Source organism: Carya illinoinensis, chromosome 13 (assembly GCF_018687715.1).
Source record: "Carya illinoinensis cultivar Pawnee chromosome 13, C.illinoinensisPawnee_v1, whole genome shotgun sequence".
Taxonomy (NCBI): Eukaryota; Viridiplantae; Streptophyta; class Magnoliopsida; order Fagales; family Juglandaceae; genus Carya; species Carya illinoinensis.
The window spans coordinates 30337680-30355958 of NC_056764.1; the positions used below are offsets into that span (position 1 = coordinate 30337680).

General features: G+C 34.8%; 1 protein-coding gene across 20 annotated transcripts; it reads left to right on the top strand.

The window, feature by feature from the left end:
• The first annotated feature begins 587 nt into the window (after positions 1-587).
• LOC122291749 (probable NAD kinase 1) lies at positions 588-18193 on the top strand. Of its 20 annotated transcripts, XM_043099701.1 has the most exons (9): positions 732-1102; positions 1208-1240; positions 2874-3021; positions 3136-3255; positions 7344-7448; positions 10849-11018; positions 11424-11537; positions 12209-12301; positions 17155-17772. In XM_043099701.1, exons 6-9 carry the CDS (start codon positions 10878-10880, stop codon positions 17452-17454), a joined length of 648 nt encoding a protein of 215 aa, XP_042955635.1. In that variant the 5' UTR covers positions 732-1102; positions 1208-1240; positions 2874-3021; positions 3136-3255; positions 7344-7448; positions 10849-10877; the 3' UTR covers positions 17455-17772. The 20 variants fall into 20 exon arrangements, 15 of the variants coding, with proteins under 15 accessions (XP_042955630.1, XP_042955627.1, XP_042955624.1 ...); XM_043099696.1 differs by lacking the exons at positions 732-1102; positions 7344-7448 and adding an exon at positions 588-680; XM_043099698.1 differs by lacking the exon at positions 7344-7448 and having other exon boundaries at positions 1208-1251.
• Positions 18194-18279: the final 86 nt, after the last annotated feature.

Below are 18279 nucleotides of genomic sequence, written 5' to 3' on the forward strand. Positions count from 1 at the left end.
AATTTGGACTTAAAAGCTTTTATTGAGTTGTTACACAATTATTTTCCCTTGTTGAACTATTTTAGAGGTTGTTATAATTGTGATTCTTTCCTAATATAAACACATATGTAGTTGTCCTAAAGCAATTATTTAAATAAATAATTTTTAATATTATTTAAATTGTAAAATGACAAATCTTTTATAGTTTTATTTACAAGTCGTGTGGAAAGTATATAATGCATATTATTAATGTGATAAAATATAAATTGATCTCGTAAACTGATTTAAGATATAACTTTTTATTTTTATATCAACAGGACCAACAACAAGGAAGGAAGCTTGATCTTTACGAACATTGGTTAGGTAGGGGTTCTTCAAAATATCATCTTATTATTATAATTTTTTAAAATTTGTATATGGAATATATTAAATAATTTAATATTTTTAAATTTTAAAATAAAATTAATATTAAAAAATTATATTATAATAATATTTTATTTAATTTTTTACAAAATATATCATTTTATTTTATTTAAATTGCGGTAACCAAACGATTCATAAGAAAAACGTACGCACGTGGGTATGGTAAGTAAAAAGGAGGAGGTAAAGTAAGAGATTGGGAAGTAAATCTTACTTTTCGTCTCCTCTGTTTCTTTCCGTTTCTTTCTCCTAACTTTGCCATTGCTCGCAGGAGCATCGAGGTTTTTTTTTTTTTTTTTTTTTCTCTTCTCGCTGGGAGTAGAACATAGCAATGCGAATTCTTTTTTTTTTTTTTTTTTTTTTTTTTTTTTTTCTTGTTGCTGGAAGAAGAACACAGCGGTGCAAATTCTTGATTTTTTTTTTCCTCTTCTTGCTGGAAGTAGCACATAACAGTGCGAATTCGTAATTATTTTTGTTCTCTTCTTGCTGGTAGTAGAACACAGCAGCTTTATACGTAATTTCTAGGAAGAAGAAGAAGATGGTTCATGAGTCTGGGCTTTTGTTGCTGCTTCAATCTATTTGGGTGTTTATTGTCTGTCCATAAACATTTGCAAATTCATAAAAAAAAGTATAAAAATTTGGATGCATATGCCAAAAATCAATCGGCATAAAACCAGAGAAAGAGAGAGGAGAAGAGGCGGAGGTGATGGGTCTATTGTTTCTATGTTTGCTTCTTTGATTTTCTGTTACTCCATTTTTCTTCACTTTTCCATTTTAACCTTGCCGTTTATTTCCTTCTTCTTGGCAGCTATTGTCAGCTATCACGTGTGGGGTATTAGTGGTAAGTTTTTGGTACGTTTTCTTTAAGTACAAAAAGCATTTCTCATATACTTTAAGGATCGATAGTTCACACAATTTTTGTTGTTTTTGGATTTTTTTTTTTTTTGCACACAAATATTTTGAAAAAAGCGTGTTATCTTAATTTGAATCTTGATATATAATTTATGAGTAGTGCTACATGTACATATGTACTTAAATTTTTATTACAATTTTAGTATTTTACTTACAAGATCCATTCTGTTAGCTTTTTTTTTTTTTTTTTTTTTTTTTTTTTTTTTTAATTTAAATTTTAAATTTTAAATTTCATGATTTCTAGCTTATCAATAACTGACATGTAAAGAAATAAATTCTTTGTAAGTTTTTCTTAAGCACATTTAGTATTTTCCATAATTTATGTGATGAGAATTTAAAAATTACAAAGAGAAGGATGAGATTGGCTTACATCAGAAGCACTGTTGAGTCTTAACAGTGGCAACTTCATGCAAAATTTGTTGAAAGACAGGACCTTATCCAGAAGCACTAGGGTAATTAATATTTGAAAAAATCTATTCATTATCCATCCTCTCATCATCCCATGATGTGACATTAGATGATATGTTTACAAGTGAAATATAATAAGTAGTCTCTAATCATCTAATGCCAAATCATAGGATGCCGAGAATTGGGATAATGATATTTGTTCTAAGTTTTCCGCACAATGATGACGTGTGGGGTAATCCTTAACTTTTAGTTATGAGCCAACCATTTCTGGGGTGCACCTCTTCATGATTTATCAATACATTGTGAAATTCTTGGGGTTACCAGTTTTGCATTTACAGTGACTTCTTATAATCCTTTACTACCAAATATTTTATACGTGTTGTTTGTTACCTGGATTGGTTATAATCTAATGAGATTATTCCTCCTCCTCTTTAGTCGGGTGTTCTTTTGTATATACTCCTTGTGCAGTTGGTTGTGTCCCTTGGTGGTTTTAATAAAATCGAATTATTTTATATGGAAAAAAATCTAAGGAGAGTAGATCAGAAGGTTATAACTCGTGTGCATGTACGGCTAAAGACATAAAAACAAGCAGAAATGAAAATTATGTGAACTTTGACTTATGCAACACCCGTAATGATGATTCATTATTAGATGTGAGGACGGTCATTCCCTTCAGTAGAGGGCTAACTAATAATGGTCAGGTGGCTGCTGCTGACAAGTTTCATGGTGATGAAACTCATCTTCTAACTGTGGAAGATCTTTTTGACCCCCTTTGTGTCTTAAGCTTTAAGTGCTGCTGGTAAAATATCATTCTGGTGTATGACTTGAGGTTATCCTGTTGCTGTAGTTTTTTGCTATGTTGTCTGTTGCAATATCTACAAGGCTTAGGAAGTATGACATTTCCTGTGAAATGAATTTATCATAGACAGAAGTCAAAAGGACATGAATTTTTCATCATTTCAAGCACTTTATGTCTTCTTTTAATGTCCTTTTTTCTGAGGCTCCAACTACCTTGGCAAAGCAGAATGCTAACCTAAGTGTACTATGCATTTAAATATTGATGAGGAACATTATCTTACATTACTTTGGTAAGATACCTCATCACATTCTACATTGTGACATCATGTATTATCTGATACACTTGCTGTGGGTAGGGAGAGGCAAGTATATCATGTTCGCTGCCAGAGAATGGTGTTTCCAATTCATATTCTCTCTTCTCAGAAAAGGCAGTTGATGAACTTCTTCAATCTCCAGTTCAGGGATTTGATGATCACCTTGTAGAGTTCTCAGAAGCCTTGAGAAGTATGCTCATGTTGAATTCTTTTATGTTACGTACATCTTCAATATAACCACATGCTCTGCACATGTCTAAAACTGAAACCATGATGCTTATATTTTTTTCCATCTCATCTCTAGCTGTTGCAAAGGCCTTAAGGTGTGCTGTGGAAAGAAAGGCTTCTGCTCAAGCTGAGGCAGCTGAATGGAAGCGTAAATATGAACTGGAGAGAGCATGAAATCTGCAAATGGAGTGCAAAGGTTTTCTAATGTTGAGCAATAGCAACATTTAATTACATATTCTTGTGTTGTTTTTAATATGTAAAGAAAGGTCTTTAAAATTAGGAATTGCTAGTCAGACTCAAATTAAAGAAGAAGCCTTGTTCTAAATCATCTTGTGTACTTGGGCTATGCCTATCCTTATTAATAATATCGTTTACTTATAAATAAATAAAAAATTATTTGGAGATGGCTACTGCAGTCCTTGTCCTTGATTCGGTGGTATTCAAGGCCAGACTGTTCTTTTGTTCAAATTTCCATCATTTTTTTTTATAAGTAAAAGTAAAGTTTTATTGATATAAAAGTAAAGTTTTTTTGTTCGCATTTCCATCTTGCCACTGTTGTTCCACAGAAAATTCATTATAAACTAGTTCCTTTGCTTGTAGATAGTTCATGAATACTGTATCACTTCTCTAAAGTATCATAGATGTCGGTCATCATTGTCCTCTCATCATGGTTGGCTCCGTTTAATAATTCATGCCACCTTTATCTTATTGAAATTACATCTATCACTTATCCTATCCTTTATTTTTTGTGGATTCATATTCCTTGTAATGGGCATTATGTGTCTTCAGGTTTGAAAATTTTGGCACCATATAATGTTCAAGCCTTACAGTCGCTGTATTAAAGAGATATGTCTCAAAATTGCTTAACTTAGTTCTCCTCCAGGGAAAGAAAATTCTTGATCATCCTGTTAATTTAACTCATTTTTATTTTCATTGTTGTCATCATTGATCTAAGATGACAAAAGGAAATCTTTGGTCTTCAAATTTCTTTACTGTGTATTTTTTTATTATTAAATCTTCACTGGTTGCATATTGCCTTGCCTGCTAATATTGCCTTTTTATTCTAAATCTCTCTACAGTTTTAGCTTTACCATTTATCTTTACTGTAGACTAATGAACTAATGCCACATTGCCAACAAACAGATTCACTTTGGGACCATCCGAACCAACTCAATTTTTTCACTCCACAAAGCATTAGCAATCTTGCAATGGGATAAAAGATAATTAAAGAACTTCCCATTCCAGTTCAAGAAACATTTTGAGAGAACTCAAAGGAAAATGAAAAAAGCCATGTATAGAAAAGAGAAAGTAGAAGACAACAGTGTAAAACATAAAGAGGAGTCAAAGAAAAATAGACAATAATTATGCACTGATTTTTTTAATATCTATATATAATTCTTGGAAATATTTTAAGAAAAAAACAATTATTTTGTAAGATTTGGATTTTGGGGTTAAATTTTGAAAAAATATGATTGTTTAGATATTTAGGTACGTAAAGGGGTTTTTCTCAAAAAAAAAAAAAGGTACGTAAAGGGGTTATTTCCTTTATTTACTTTTTTTTGGTTTTGTGGTGGGTGGGGGGGAGGGGGAGGGTCAGTGGCCAGTTGCCACCGCCTACCCCCTTTAGATCTGCCCTTGGTGTGCCATTATTGACTTATTAAGACTAAATCTAGATTATACAAAATCTTAACCGTAAAAATACGCCAGTGACTCAATTGAAAGCATTGAATTGAGTAACTATATACCAAAAACCTCTAGATATGAGGATCGGTCATTTGCTTTTGCCAACCATATGAGATGGTGGGCTGGTAGAGAGCTCATGACAACCATGTCTAAAAAAATTTTCCTATTAAGAATGCGTTAACGTTGCCGCTGGGGAGCAATTGTCTTATAGAAAATGAAGTCTTGACAAACAGATTATAACGGTTATATTTTTCTAAAATAAGCTATATATGTTTGGGCTACAAACTTCATTTTGTCTCCTTTAGAGCTCTTATGTGCTACTTAGCATTCAAAAACCACAATTCATGGGATTCAATAGAATTCCATTGAAATTACGATTAGCAATCAAAGAATGGCTGACTTGTACTACAAGAATTAAGAATAGTATTGCTGAGGTGTTGATCATTGCAGCTTGGAACATAATCAAACTTCCAAGTGAGTTGTAGAATGAATAGGAGTGGAAAGATCACTTAGCTCTTAATGGGCCAAATCAGATTTTAACCAAACCGTAGCTGGTGTTGCTTGATGATTGCTGGTGTTGCTTGATGATTGGTGAATTGTTAGAGAATTGTTTTTTGATTGGTAAATAAGATTTTATTGATCATAGAAATAGGCAAACACCCAAGTACATGGGTCACGTACGATAGCAATGCCTAGGAGTGATGTTCTAGTGATACAAGAAATTCATGAATGGTCATGCCATTAAAATCAATTACAATCGACCAGTGGAACAAGGTGTTAAAAAAGAAAGTTCTAAGTTCTTCCAATGACTGCTCACAATCTTTGAAGCTTCGCTTGTTCTAGTCCCTCCAAAGACATCACCATAGGCAGATCGGAACCATCTTCTAAATTGCAGCAATTTGAGAAGTGCCTTGAAGACCTCTCCATGAAGCTAAGACGTCAATAACCCTTCTTTGCATCACCCAAGCTAAAACCACCCTAGCAAAAAAGTCATTTCACAAAGTCGTGGCAATCTCGCAATGTATTAGTAGATGATCGACGAATTCTGCACTCTTTTTACACAGACAACACCAATCCAATACTATGTTTCCCTAGGTTGTCGATAGTGGGAATCTTATCCAAAGAAGTTGTCCATACAAAAAATGATTCCTTTAAAGGGGCCTTTATCTTTCAAATGCTCTTCCATGAGAATTGTGAGGAATTGTGAGACGAAATAAGAAATGTGACATGGGATAGCAACAATCGAAATAATTTCGGAAGCAAATCCTAGAACCATATCCAATGACAATAATTAGGTGAGCCTATATATGGGTTATGGATTTTGTTAAGATATAAAATAAATAATAAAATCTACATTTTCCCATTAGATTAAGCTTTTGGGACAAGTGGTGATTTCACATGGTATCATAGTAGAGGTCATAAGTTCAAATCCTGACTCTACACTATATTTCCTTTAATTAAATATTTCACGTGTTGGGCCACCCATTAAGGGAGAGTCTGGCTCACATGTGAGGGGGAGTGTTAAAATATAAAATAAATATTAAAATCTAACTCTTCCCATTAGTTTAAGCTTTTGGGACAAGTGGTGATTTCAAGAGAAGTAGTGGCTGCCAATACTTGTTCCTTCATAAGCCTGATCACTTTGACATCATATTTGTTGATATAATATGGCTAATATTCTTTTCATCTCTGAAATGTTGCTTTCTGGTCTGTTCATGCTGCATTTATTTTTCTTATTTTTGCCTTCCTTTTATGTAATGTAATTATCCAAACTAATGCAATCGTTATAAATGTACTTGCAAGCCTTAATGGGATAGAAGAAAGTAAATACATTTCTGATTTAGAACCGTGAATTAGACTATTCCCTTTAGACTCACTTATAGACAAAAAACTTTGCCCCTTGGACTCAATAAAATCATCCCAAACATAATGTCCATATATAGCCTATTTTTCCATCCATTTCTCCAACTCAGGCTGTCATATTTAATGCACCATATGTCCGAAGGGCCCTGCCTTCGAGAGATTCCCCGACATAAAGAAAAAAAAATATTAATGCACCATACATCATTCCAGTTCCAATTTTCTTTCCTTGTATTGTCTTAAGTTTTGGCTTTCCATTTATTCTTCCTATGTAATTTAGGCTGTCATATGCCTATATGTATCTTTATCATATCCGATATATCTTCCAAACGTTTCTTGTTTTGCCATATTTGCCAGTCTTGTGCTATTCTTGTAATTATATGGAAACTAATTTCTCAATTAATGTAGGATATCTTTCTTATCCAAAGTTGTTGAGGAGAGTTTTTTTTTTCTCATTTTTTCCCTCACATTATTATCCTTTATTAAGATTTTCTGGAAATGCTCATTTCTTGTTCTGTTTCATTAGGAGAATTTCTCCTGCTTAGAGAAACTTGAAATCTCTTTTGTGCTGAAGAGAATATTTAGGTCTTTGGCATCTAGATTCTTCTATTGCAGCTAGCCAATTAGTGAAAACTTGGATAATTTGTTTCCAACTAGTGAGCTTGGTATGAAATCTGGGCTTTTGTCATCAGATTATGGGTGTTTTCCCATCAGGCATGAATTTTCTAAACTTTTTTGTAGATGGTGGAAATATCCCTAGATAATGCAATGGGAAATGTGGGATTGGTGCTTTCCTTCTAGTGTTCTGGGAAATTTGAGAAGAGCAGGACAGTAGATTTTCTGAAGGTGCCTGCTCTAACTTGCAAAGAATCACTTGTCATACTTTCATGTAAGAAATATGGACAGGTTATCAAGAAGACAAGATTCCCAAATTACCTTATTCCAAAACTTGAAAACGGTGTATGCCAAGCTTCATCTGACATGAAACCAAAACATTTAAGGTGACAGAAACATTTTGGATGTTTATTTGTCATTTATACAATCACATAAATATGTTGAGATGGATACTTTACTGCATGGTTCTAAAAAAGTGAATTCTCTCGAACTCGGAAACAAAACTTAGACAATGGACGTTAGCAAACCATAGACATCTCTCTGGAAGACTAGAGAGATTAGGAATGGATAGGGGTCTAGTTGGTTTTGTTAGTTACATTTCTGGGGTTGCTCTAATTGCTTATTGGGAAGTTTTTATTCAAGTTTTGAATTTTCTGGAAACTTTTCTGGTCATAGTTATCACTTCTTCTGTCCCAGGTTCACTTTATACAAGTATGTATCCTGTTTTATGATAATTGTGGCGAACTTCTTGTTTCTATTCCTTATGAATTTGCTTATATTTTACTAGCTTTCATAGACAGCTAATTAAGTCTGCAATAAAATTTTCTCCTCGTTTTTTTTTTTTTTGGGGGGGGGGGGGGGGGGGGGGGGGGTGTCCCCTGAAGTGTGTCTCCATGATCTTATTGAATTTTCATTTCATTCAATCTATCCTTTTTTCTCTTTGCCTCTAGAAGTTCCTCCTCTTTTATCTTTTATTATTTGTTTATATATATAGTTTATCCTACCTGATTGTTTGATTTCCTTTTCCTAAGATATATTCTGCAGTTCAAATTCTGAGTTATTTGTTTTTTAACTGGAAAAGTTAAACTTTACTGAGAATAAAAAAGGATGTAATCCTGGTACACAAGGAGTTATGTGATATACAACCTAAGAGAAAATAAGAAAAGTGGTAAAAACATCCTGATAACTAGAAAAGGAAAAACAAGATTGGGCAATCATTCCAAAGAAAACACCCTGACTTTTGTCACAATCTTCTCACCACCCTCAAAAGTCCAACCCGTCCTTTTCTTCCAAATGCATGACATAACAGAAATGGGTTTAGCGTCCATAAACTAGCCTTTTCAGAGCAAATAAAACCGCCTCTTCAACATGCCAAATAGGCTACCACTCTATACGGCATAACCCAATTAGGACCAAACAATCCAAAAATGGTTTTCCGCAAAGCACTGGCTACCTTGCAATCAAGCAAAAGATGCTCAAGTGGACACTTATATAGATATATATATTTTTTAAAAAGGCATTTATATAAATTCCACTACATGACTTATTTTCCTTCTTTTGTTGTAATTCTTGAAATAGGTAGCATAAGGTTTAAAAAAGAAGGCGTTGTCCAAAGATTTCCTAAAACTTTAATCTAAATGTTGACCCAAGGTTGGTAGAATAGGCTTTGGACTAGTTTTATAAAGGCTGAAAACACTTCTATCATTCAAAACTTTCTAAACAAGTGGTTTGTTTTTTTGGTGTAAGGTGGGTGGTATTCCTTCAAGGCCCTTCTATTATGGACCACAATCATAATAAGTTTGAAAACCTCCATTTTTCTTCTGTTGAGAATCATTACTCCAAATGCACAAGTGGTTACTAAGATATAAATCTATTTATTTCAACACCCTCTCATACCTATGGGCTTCAACCATTCATCCATGTGTTGGCAAATGGAATTTTTAAAACCAGGTGGGAGATCTTTGGATTCAAACATTAGATTTCCTGCCCTGGTTTCTTGTACAAAACAATTGGTACCAAATGATCAAGCTGCTAGGAAACACTGAATTTATTTATGCAACTTTCTCTCTTTCGGACAGCCAGTTCCATAAACAGTTTTTTGGAAAGAAAAATTTGTTTTTGCTTTTCTGATATGGAGACTTTTAGACAATCATGGGTGCTGTAATGGGTGTAAGAAAATCCTGTCAGTGGTGAAGTTATTGAGCCTTAAGTTGGTTTACATGGAGACTGGATAGTGTGCTGTACCGTATTGGGAAAGATTTCTTGTGCTTTCTTGTTGGGTGGAATCAGGGATGAGGCCAAGTTTCACCTTGTTAATTGGGATAAGATTTGCTCCCAGATCTCTGGCATGTGGTTATGGCAGTGTCATCAGGAAGGAGAGCCATTGTGGAGGGCTGTTGTTGATTCTAAGCATGAGAGTGCTTGGAGGGTTGGTGTTCGAAGGAAGTGAGAGGTTCACATTGTGTGGGGTTGTGGAAAAATAGTAGGAGTGGATGGGGGGTTTTTGCAACTAACTTTGGATTTGTCGAGGGATCCAAATTCAGATTTTGGCATGACGTTTGGTGTGGTGATAGAGCTCTCAAGATTGCATTTCTTGGCCTCAGTGGTTTTGGATAGCTTTGGTCACTCCTTTCAGTGGAATGTTTATTTTACTAGAGCGGATTGGGATTAGGAAATTGGGCCTATTTTATTGCTTTCCCACTTGTTGTTGCTTCCAGTATTGGTAGGGACAAGGTGGATAAGATGATTTGGATTCATTCAGAGAGTACGAAGTTCACTATTTGATCTTTGTACAAGGTTTTGACAAATTATATCCTTAATCATTTTCCTTGAAAGCGTATATGGAGCAGCAAGGTGGCTCCCAAGGTTGCCTTCTTTGTTTGGGCTGCTTCTCTTGGGAAAAACCTGACCATGGACAATCTGAGGAAGCGAGAGCTTGTTGTTATGGATTGGTGCTATATGTGTAAAAGCAGTGGTGAAATAGTGGATAATTTTTACTTCACTATGAGGTGCCGAGGGTCTTATGAAATAAGATTATTAGTAGGACTGGACTTGCGCAGGCAATGCTTAGGAGGGTGGTGGATCTCCTTGCAAGTTAGAGAGGCGTTCAAGGTAATCATCAAATTGCTGCAGTGTGGAATATGATTCCCTTCTGTCTCATGCGATGTATTTGGATGCAAAGGAATGGTTGGAGTTTTAAAGATTGAGAATGCATGTTGGATGATCTCAGATGTTTATTCTTCCCTACTTTATTTTTGTGGGCTTCTATGATTGTCCTCAATGGGATTAGATTCCATGATTTTCTTGTATCCATATCTAGTTTTTGACTTTTAACTAGGTGTTATCCATGTATACTTCCTGTGTACTTGGGATTTGCCTATTTACTTGATCATAAAATCTTATTTTACCTATAAAAAAAAGAAAAAAGAAAAAAAAAAGAAACCCAAATTGATATTTTGGTGATTCCTTTTGGTTTTTGTTTACCATGTATCTTGTCACAACTAAGATTTTCCCTCTCTTTCTCTGTGTCTACTTCACTGGATACTTTTTGATGCACTGATTTTTCCATGACATTTGGGTTAAATTTATAACCTCTCTCCTTATTCAAGGAATTTTCTGGCTTGTGCCACAGAGCATGGTATTGATGTTGATTATGCAAGAATGGGGAACTTGGTCAACCAACCAGTGTGGTGCAGTGAAGCAAATGAGCAATTTGGAAAGTGCTGCGGGAGGAATGGACTTTGCTCGCATGAAGTTCTTCAAGATGGGGAAACTGATTTTGATTCCAAGATGGTCAGGATGGTAGTTTCCTAGTACTCCCCCAGCTAATGAGTCCTGGCTTTTTATAATATACCGTTTGTTTTGGAATGCATAATTTTATTCTGATATCTGTTAGTCCAGTTATTATTTATTACTACTTCTCAATGTGCCTTAAGCTTTGCAGACTCTCTGGAGAATGTTTAACCCAATCTACTTTTTAATGGTGGTAATAATTTTTATGTTTTTGTCCTTACTTTACTTAAAAAAAAAATAATTTTTATGTTTTTGTTCTTATTTATTAGAGTTAATTTGGTTATTCATTTTCTCTCCCTTGTTCCATGTTCATATAGATGTAAAGATCATTTGATAGTAATCAACAATATTTCAGCACAACTAACGCCTCCAATCTCAGGATTGAACTATAATATAATTATTTTTCTGAGACAGGCTTCATTTGAACTTTCATGGTGCTGCAAAGGTGAACAAAGTGATCAGCACAAACATTACATTGTCTCTTTTGAAAGAGGGAATATAATAACTGCAGAACGAAGCAGTAAGCAGGTACACAACTATTCTCCATATAAGAGGCTATGGTTCTGCAACTAATTTAACTTGTCAAAGCAGCGGCTTTTGCCACTGATCTATCGATTTGCTCACCTTTACACTCTTTTCTCAACTCTGCATGGCACTCTTTGAGTGACTGTTAGAGTAGCTCATAGGTGTCTTCATGGAAGTGGGACTAGAGTGCGTGGCAGGGCCGGGTCTAAAGATCCCTTACCTGCGAAGTTGAACCATGCCTATAACTGCCTTATTTCTGCTTGGGGATAACAAGGGGTTCCTGTCCCCACCATTAGGAAAATTAAAGCCTCGACCCCATCCATTCTTATTATAACATATAAGTTTCATTATATACCTATTTTTGTATCAAGCAATTAGTAAATTTATAAAAGTTGTACAAACAAGTTAACAAATATTTTATAGATTGATTTTTCTTAGCTTAAAAATATGGAGGATACTTACCTATAAAAAAAAAAAAATATGGAGGATACCTAGTGTGATGTGTGGAACTGATTTTTTTTTTTTTTTTTGGGGGGGAGAGGGGTAACACAATTTTTAGTCTGTAATCTGTTGTGTAATTAAAGCCTCATGGGGTGTGTTGGCTTCCAGCTTAATTGGCATAAATGAACATACCAATGAACAGAATCTTGGGGTCATTCATCTTTTTCTTTCAGATCTCTTTGAGGTGGAAATCACACCCACAAATTGTGCTTATTTTGACCAAACCGAATTCAATTTCTGTCCAAGTTCTGTGCAGAAATGGTCAGGTTTGAATACAAAATTATGATCTCCTATATTTTTTTTTCCAAGGGCTATTTTCTGCAATTTCTTTATGCAATATTTTTATAACAGGTAAATGTGGTAGTAGAACAATCAGATTTGAGCTTTGTAAAATGCCTGCAGGCATTATACTAGTTTAGGATTGAGTTTAAATTAAACCAGGTATTCTTGAATTACTCAAGGAGCACTTGCGGAAAACTCTTTGCTGAGGGCCTGTGCACCTCCAGGATTAGTCAGGACTTTGTTCTTGGGCACCCGGTGCCATTAAAAAAGAAAAAAAAAAACAGATACCCTCATCTTACAACTGCTACAAGTTCTCTTTTGTAACTGCTACTGTATGCGTTCTGCTCTTTAATCACTAAAATTGCAACTAAAAAGGTAATTTAATGAAATTTGAGGAGACTTTTTGTACTATTCATGTATTAAGAAAAAGAAGAGGAAATAACTGGGTAAGAATCTACGCATTACATAAGCTCTTAAAGGGACTGACTGAAAATTAGAGAGCGATGAGGATGTTGTCCCCCACTCTCTCTCTCTAGAAACAATTTTAGACATGGATATTTAAAAACTTCATATATTCTTTGGCAGCAATCATCACTCAGTGATGTTGTAGAATTTTTCTAAATGTGCTCCATGTTTTTTTTTTTTTTTTTTTGATAAGTAAAAAATGTGCTCCATGTTAATAAGCTAAATGTGTTTTTGGAACAAATGTCAATCTGATTGGCTTCCATCCATATAAACTTTATGTTATGTAATTTCTTTTGTTAATCCTTTGTTGACCATTTGAATGCATCTAACTAGCATAAATTTGTGTTAGGAGCCTTAAATTCCAAAAGCTTGAGCTATCAGCAAGTGTATCAAACACACACCCATGCACAAGCCTGCCCAGTAATTATGGATTGGTCCTTGTACTTGCAGAACCGAAGAAATCACCGAATGGGAGTTTCACGATTGTAACTAAAGACCTCTTAGTCAAGCGAGCTCTGATGTGATTAACATCAAGCACACACTGAAAATAATTTAATATATAACTGACATGCTGACCGGTGGGTTATGTCATTGGTCTTTCTATTGCTCTCTCTCTCTCTCTCTCTCTCTCTCTCTCTAAGCTAAAAGACTTTGTTGTATCATTTTGGTGTCTAATTTTAGATCTGCCTTTCTAAAAAAAATCTTGTTTCAAATTATATTATTTTTCTTCTTTCCCCGATGGTTGAGGGAACAGAAAAAATTGGACATATATATTGAGCCACGCATGCGAGTTGAACTTCTTGCAGGATCATCTTACTTCAGTTTTGTACAAACATGGAAAGATGGTGAGCAGTGGAACATTTCATTGGATCCCCAGTTATAAAACATGGAACTTTGTTTATTTGTTGTTGCAATGTATAGAAAAACCTTGCATACGATAGATAATTAAAACCTTTTCTCACAGCTCTTCTGGTCATTGTCGTGGTTATCACATCTGTTGATGGTGTACCCAACTTTAAGCGCAATACAATACACACACATGCACTGATTATTATTAATACATAAATGCACCCAACTGCATGTTTGTATATCTGTGTAAGTTTATATGTTCTTATATATATATATATATATATCTGTGAAAGTCTATGTTTAATATTGCTTATGTTCCAATAAAGGGGCCTGATAATAAGTTTTAGCCCCCAAGTTAAGTGGATGGTTTATCATATGCTTGTGGTTTTGACAACCACTGATAATTAGTTGGAAATTTTCCATGGATCTAAAAGTCAAATCTGTTTTGATAATCGTGCAACATATGAATGTCACTTGAAAATTATACAGTATCCAATTAATTTGCCTGTATGATGATTATTCCTTCCAGTTATAATTGCATTTGCTGCATGGTTATAATCTTACCCTTTACGACTTTCTTATTATTTTCAGAGAAGGAAATTTTGCTCCTGCATATAAAAGTTGACCTTGTGGTAACTCTTGGTGGGGATGGAACAGTCCTTTGTGTATGTGCATTTACTTTTAGCTGTATTGAATGAATTAGAACGTGTTATAGAATTAAAATATTAATTTAGGGCACTTATAAAATTGTATTAAATTAGGGTAATTACCTTATAGTGACTCTTCAGTGTGGTACCTGTTAGTGAAAGTTGTCCATGCTAGATTTAATTTAATAACATAGTCCTCTTACGGTCTTAAGGTAGAAGAGGGTATACATATGGTAAACGTGAGGCATTAGTTTTCCAATATGCATCACATTTACCAATATGTTAGCCAAATATATTTGCAATGCACTTTGAAATTAGATTGTTCTGTTTGGCGGCACTCCTATGTGCGGTTTTTTTTTTTTTTTTTTTTTGGGGGGGGGGGGGGGGGGGGGAGGGAAGGAAGGGGGGTGGGGGGAGGGGTGCTCTGTGTGTCTATAATGTTAACACCAGGTAACTTACCCAAAAGAAATGAATGGCCTAGATCAGTGGATGGTTAACATGTGTAGAAAACTAAGGAACCGTGGGATTTTTCTATAATCTTGTATGTAAAATCTCTAGTGGTGCTTAATATTTATAGAAGTATAATTGTCAACTTGAATACTGCATTTTTTGGTTTTTCATGATTTTCTTTACTTTTTGGTTTTCCAGATTTTACAATCATTGCAAGTAAGCTTTTCTAAATATGATTATTTTTTCATTAATTGTCCCTAAGGTAATATGCATAATGCTTGTCTAATCCAGTGTAAGAGTGGGTTTATTCTTGGAAATGAAGTCTAAACCCTGGAATCTGCATCAACTGAATTTCATGCTAGGCAATGATATCTATTTCAGATTCTTTTGCTTTCAGACTGTACTTGGCAATTATTATCAACTGATTTTCAGGCAGCATCCATGTTCAAAGGACCAGTTCCTCCCATCGTCCCATTTTCTTTAGGGTCTCATGGCTTTATGACCCCTTTCCATATTCTCCTCCTTGTTTAAAGGCGTCTGTTTCTCTAACAATTTCATTAATGACACAACTTTATACAACCCACACCTTTTTATGACATCTTTCATATAATTGTTGGCTTTCTCCTATCTGACTGGAAGTTGGTCCTTAATATTCTTCAGACTCTGAAAATTACAGAGAATGCCTTGACTCTGTTTTTAAGGGTCCAATTAGTATCACACTATGACACCGTTTGCAGTGTCACGTTATTAGGGATGGTGCTAAAAATGAGTATGATACTGAAGAACCAATACTTGTTTTGAATGAGGTTACAATTGATTGTGGAATATCATCATACCTTACAAATTTGGAATGCTATTGTGACGACTCCTTTGTCACTTCTGTCCAAGGGGATGGGTTAATTTTATCTACAACCTCGGGCAGTACTGCATATTTGTTGGCGGCTGGAGGATCAATGGTCCATCCACAGTTATGTTTTTGCCTCCATATCTTACAATAAGAACAGTGTTATATAATTTAGGCACGTAATCTTACAAGGAAATTTATTTCTTTGGGTTTTATAGGGTAATTCATGCTTATTATCCAAAAAGATACTCAAGTGAAAATATCTTATAATTGAAGGCTATATTGAATTTTCCTTGTGTAATCTTGCAAGTGGAAAGCCTATAGTGATTGGATGGTTTACCAATAAAAAAAACCTCTTGCCTAGCAAAATAGTTTAAATTTTGACTGCTAGTAGTGCACACATAATGTGTGTAGTTATTATGCGTATGTAATCCATAATGCTTTCATTGGAATATTAAAGATGATTACCGCAACTTGTGTAGCTTTGTTTTAGCTGTACCTGCTGATGAACAATACTATTTGCATAATTTTCACCTAGGAAATATTTTTATTTTCCTCTTATGAGGGGAAGCAACATATGCACACCATATAGATACGATCAAACAAAATGTTTTATGGTGCAAGATGCTTGAAACATACAGATGGCAGCTGTTTAATTAGCATTGAAAGCATGTTAATGGTGCGATGGTATGTGTAATTGCTCTGGGAAAATCTTTTACAATCGTGGCATAAATTCTCTATATGTGATTTTTCAACAAGAAAATGATTGTAGTACTAACATGAAGCCAAACCCAAAATGAAAAATGAATCTAAGTAATACGAAGAGAGGGGAAAAAGCCAGCAACGGCATAACAGTTTTTGGTTATTTTTATGAATGACATTATTATATAATATCTCCTAATATATATCACAAACAGGAAAGAGAACTGAGGGTACTGCAGATGAGCACCTTCCTTCTGCACATAATTTTTTAACATTCAGCTGCAGAAATTCTCTGTTGCATTGACATTCTGATGTGTGTGCATTGCATGTACCTGGCTGCTATTAATCTAAAACCAACATGAAATACGGTATCTCCTGGCTGTCCCTTTTACTGATTTAGAAAGCTCATAAGAATATTAATTTGGAAGTGTGTGTTTGACATGTAGAAGTGCAAAGAATAAATATATAAATAAATAAATAAGGGATAATGTGATTTATCATTACCCGGTTGGCCACAATCTTCCGCAAAACTATAGGGTTTTGGCTTGATTACAGGAGAGGGTTACTGTGTAAGCTTAAGATGTAAGTTTATAAATGTTAGGTACGGAGGCTAAGGGGAGTGAAAAATAAGGGTTTTTCTAGAGTCATGCCTACCCCAAACGTTAAATGGTTCTCATGTTTTGACAAAGAAGTTATTTTGTTGGGTGCATTCTTAAGTTGAAAGTTACTCGTTTAGATTTGCACAGGTTTGTGTTTTGCAGAGAAATTCTGTAAGATGATCCTGTCTTTCATTAGCTAGGTTTGGAAGTCATTCCATGAGATCATAAAGTTAAGTTTTAACACCCTATTCTTGATTCTTGAAGCATCTCAACAATTGCAGGTCCCTGGTATCCTAATCTGTCCACATTCCTTGTCCTTCCGGCCTCTGATATTAACTGAGCATGTGACGCTGCGGGTGCAAGTTCCTTTCAATAGCAGAGGCCATGCATGGGCATCATTTGATGGGAAGGATGGGAAACAGCTAACTGCAGGAAATGCTCTTGTGTGCAGCATGGCGCCTTGGCCTGTGCCCACAGCTTGTCTAGTTGATTCCACAAGTGAGTTCTTATGCAGCATCCATGAGGACCTCCACTGGAATCTAAGAAAGACCCAGTCTTTTGATGGTCCTCGAGATTCATAATTTCCTCTCTCTCCATTAGTTTATTACAGATGAAAGAAAGAAATTGTAGATGGTATTTACTTATTTTCTGAGACGCACTGCATAGTGTGATCGTAGAAGGGGCCTAGGGGGATGTAACTTAATTTTTTTTGCTCCTTTTCTTATTGTTTTATCCCCCATATGAACAGCTGAATGTCAGCAGGTAATGATGAAAAGTAGAAGATAGAAAGTGTTTGTTATAGGACCAACGTTTTAATTGTCAAAGACAAACTTGTAGGGTTTCACTTGTTTACTATATGAATATATCTGGGCATATAAAATTGTTGAAGGTTTGCACTAGTTATCTCTTTAACATGCCTGGCCTATTGGCCTATTATTTCTCTGCCTCCTCACTTCCTTTGCGTGATTTTTATACAATACTTGGAGCTTTCAAAACTGTTTCTGAAGCTTCAATTGAAATGTTTCTTTCATTCATTTGATTTTGCCATAGATAATTTGGGAAATCTTTCCTTCTACTTTGATCAATTAAGGTCTCGTGGATTTGGTTCAATGATAATTACAATTCTATTTTCTTTCACAGGCCGGAGGAAAAGACCGCTGTGACATTCTATACACGACTACTAAAAATGTTACAGAAGTGAAATTTAGGCCTTGCGGGAAGGATGAAGTAATTGCCTAATTTCAACATCAAATTTATGAGCTTCTTGTATTTTTTTTTTCTTTAGATTTTTTCATTCTTTCCGTTTCTTTTTCTTTTGAGCTCCTTAACAATTGATTGTATTATTAATAGTATAACAATTGTTCTCTTACAAAGTAAAAAATGAACATTGAGGATAGAACAAGAAG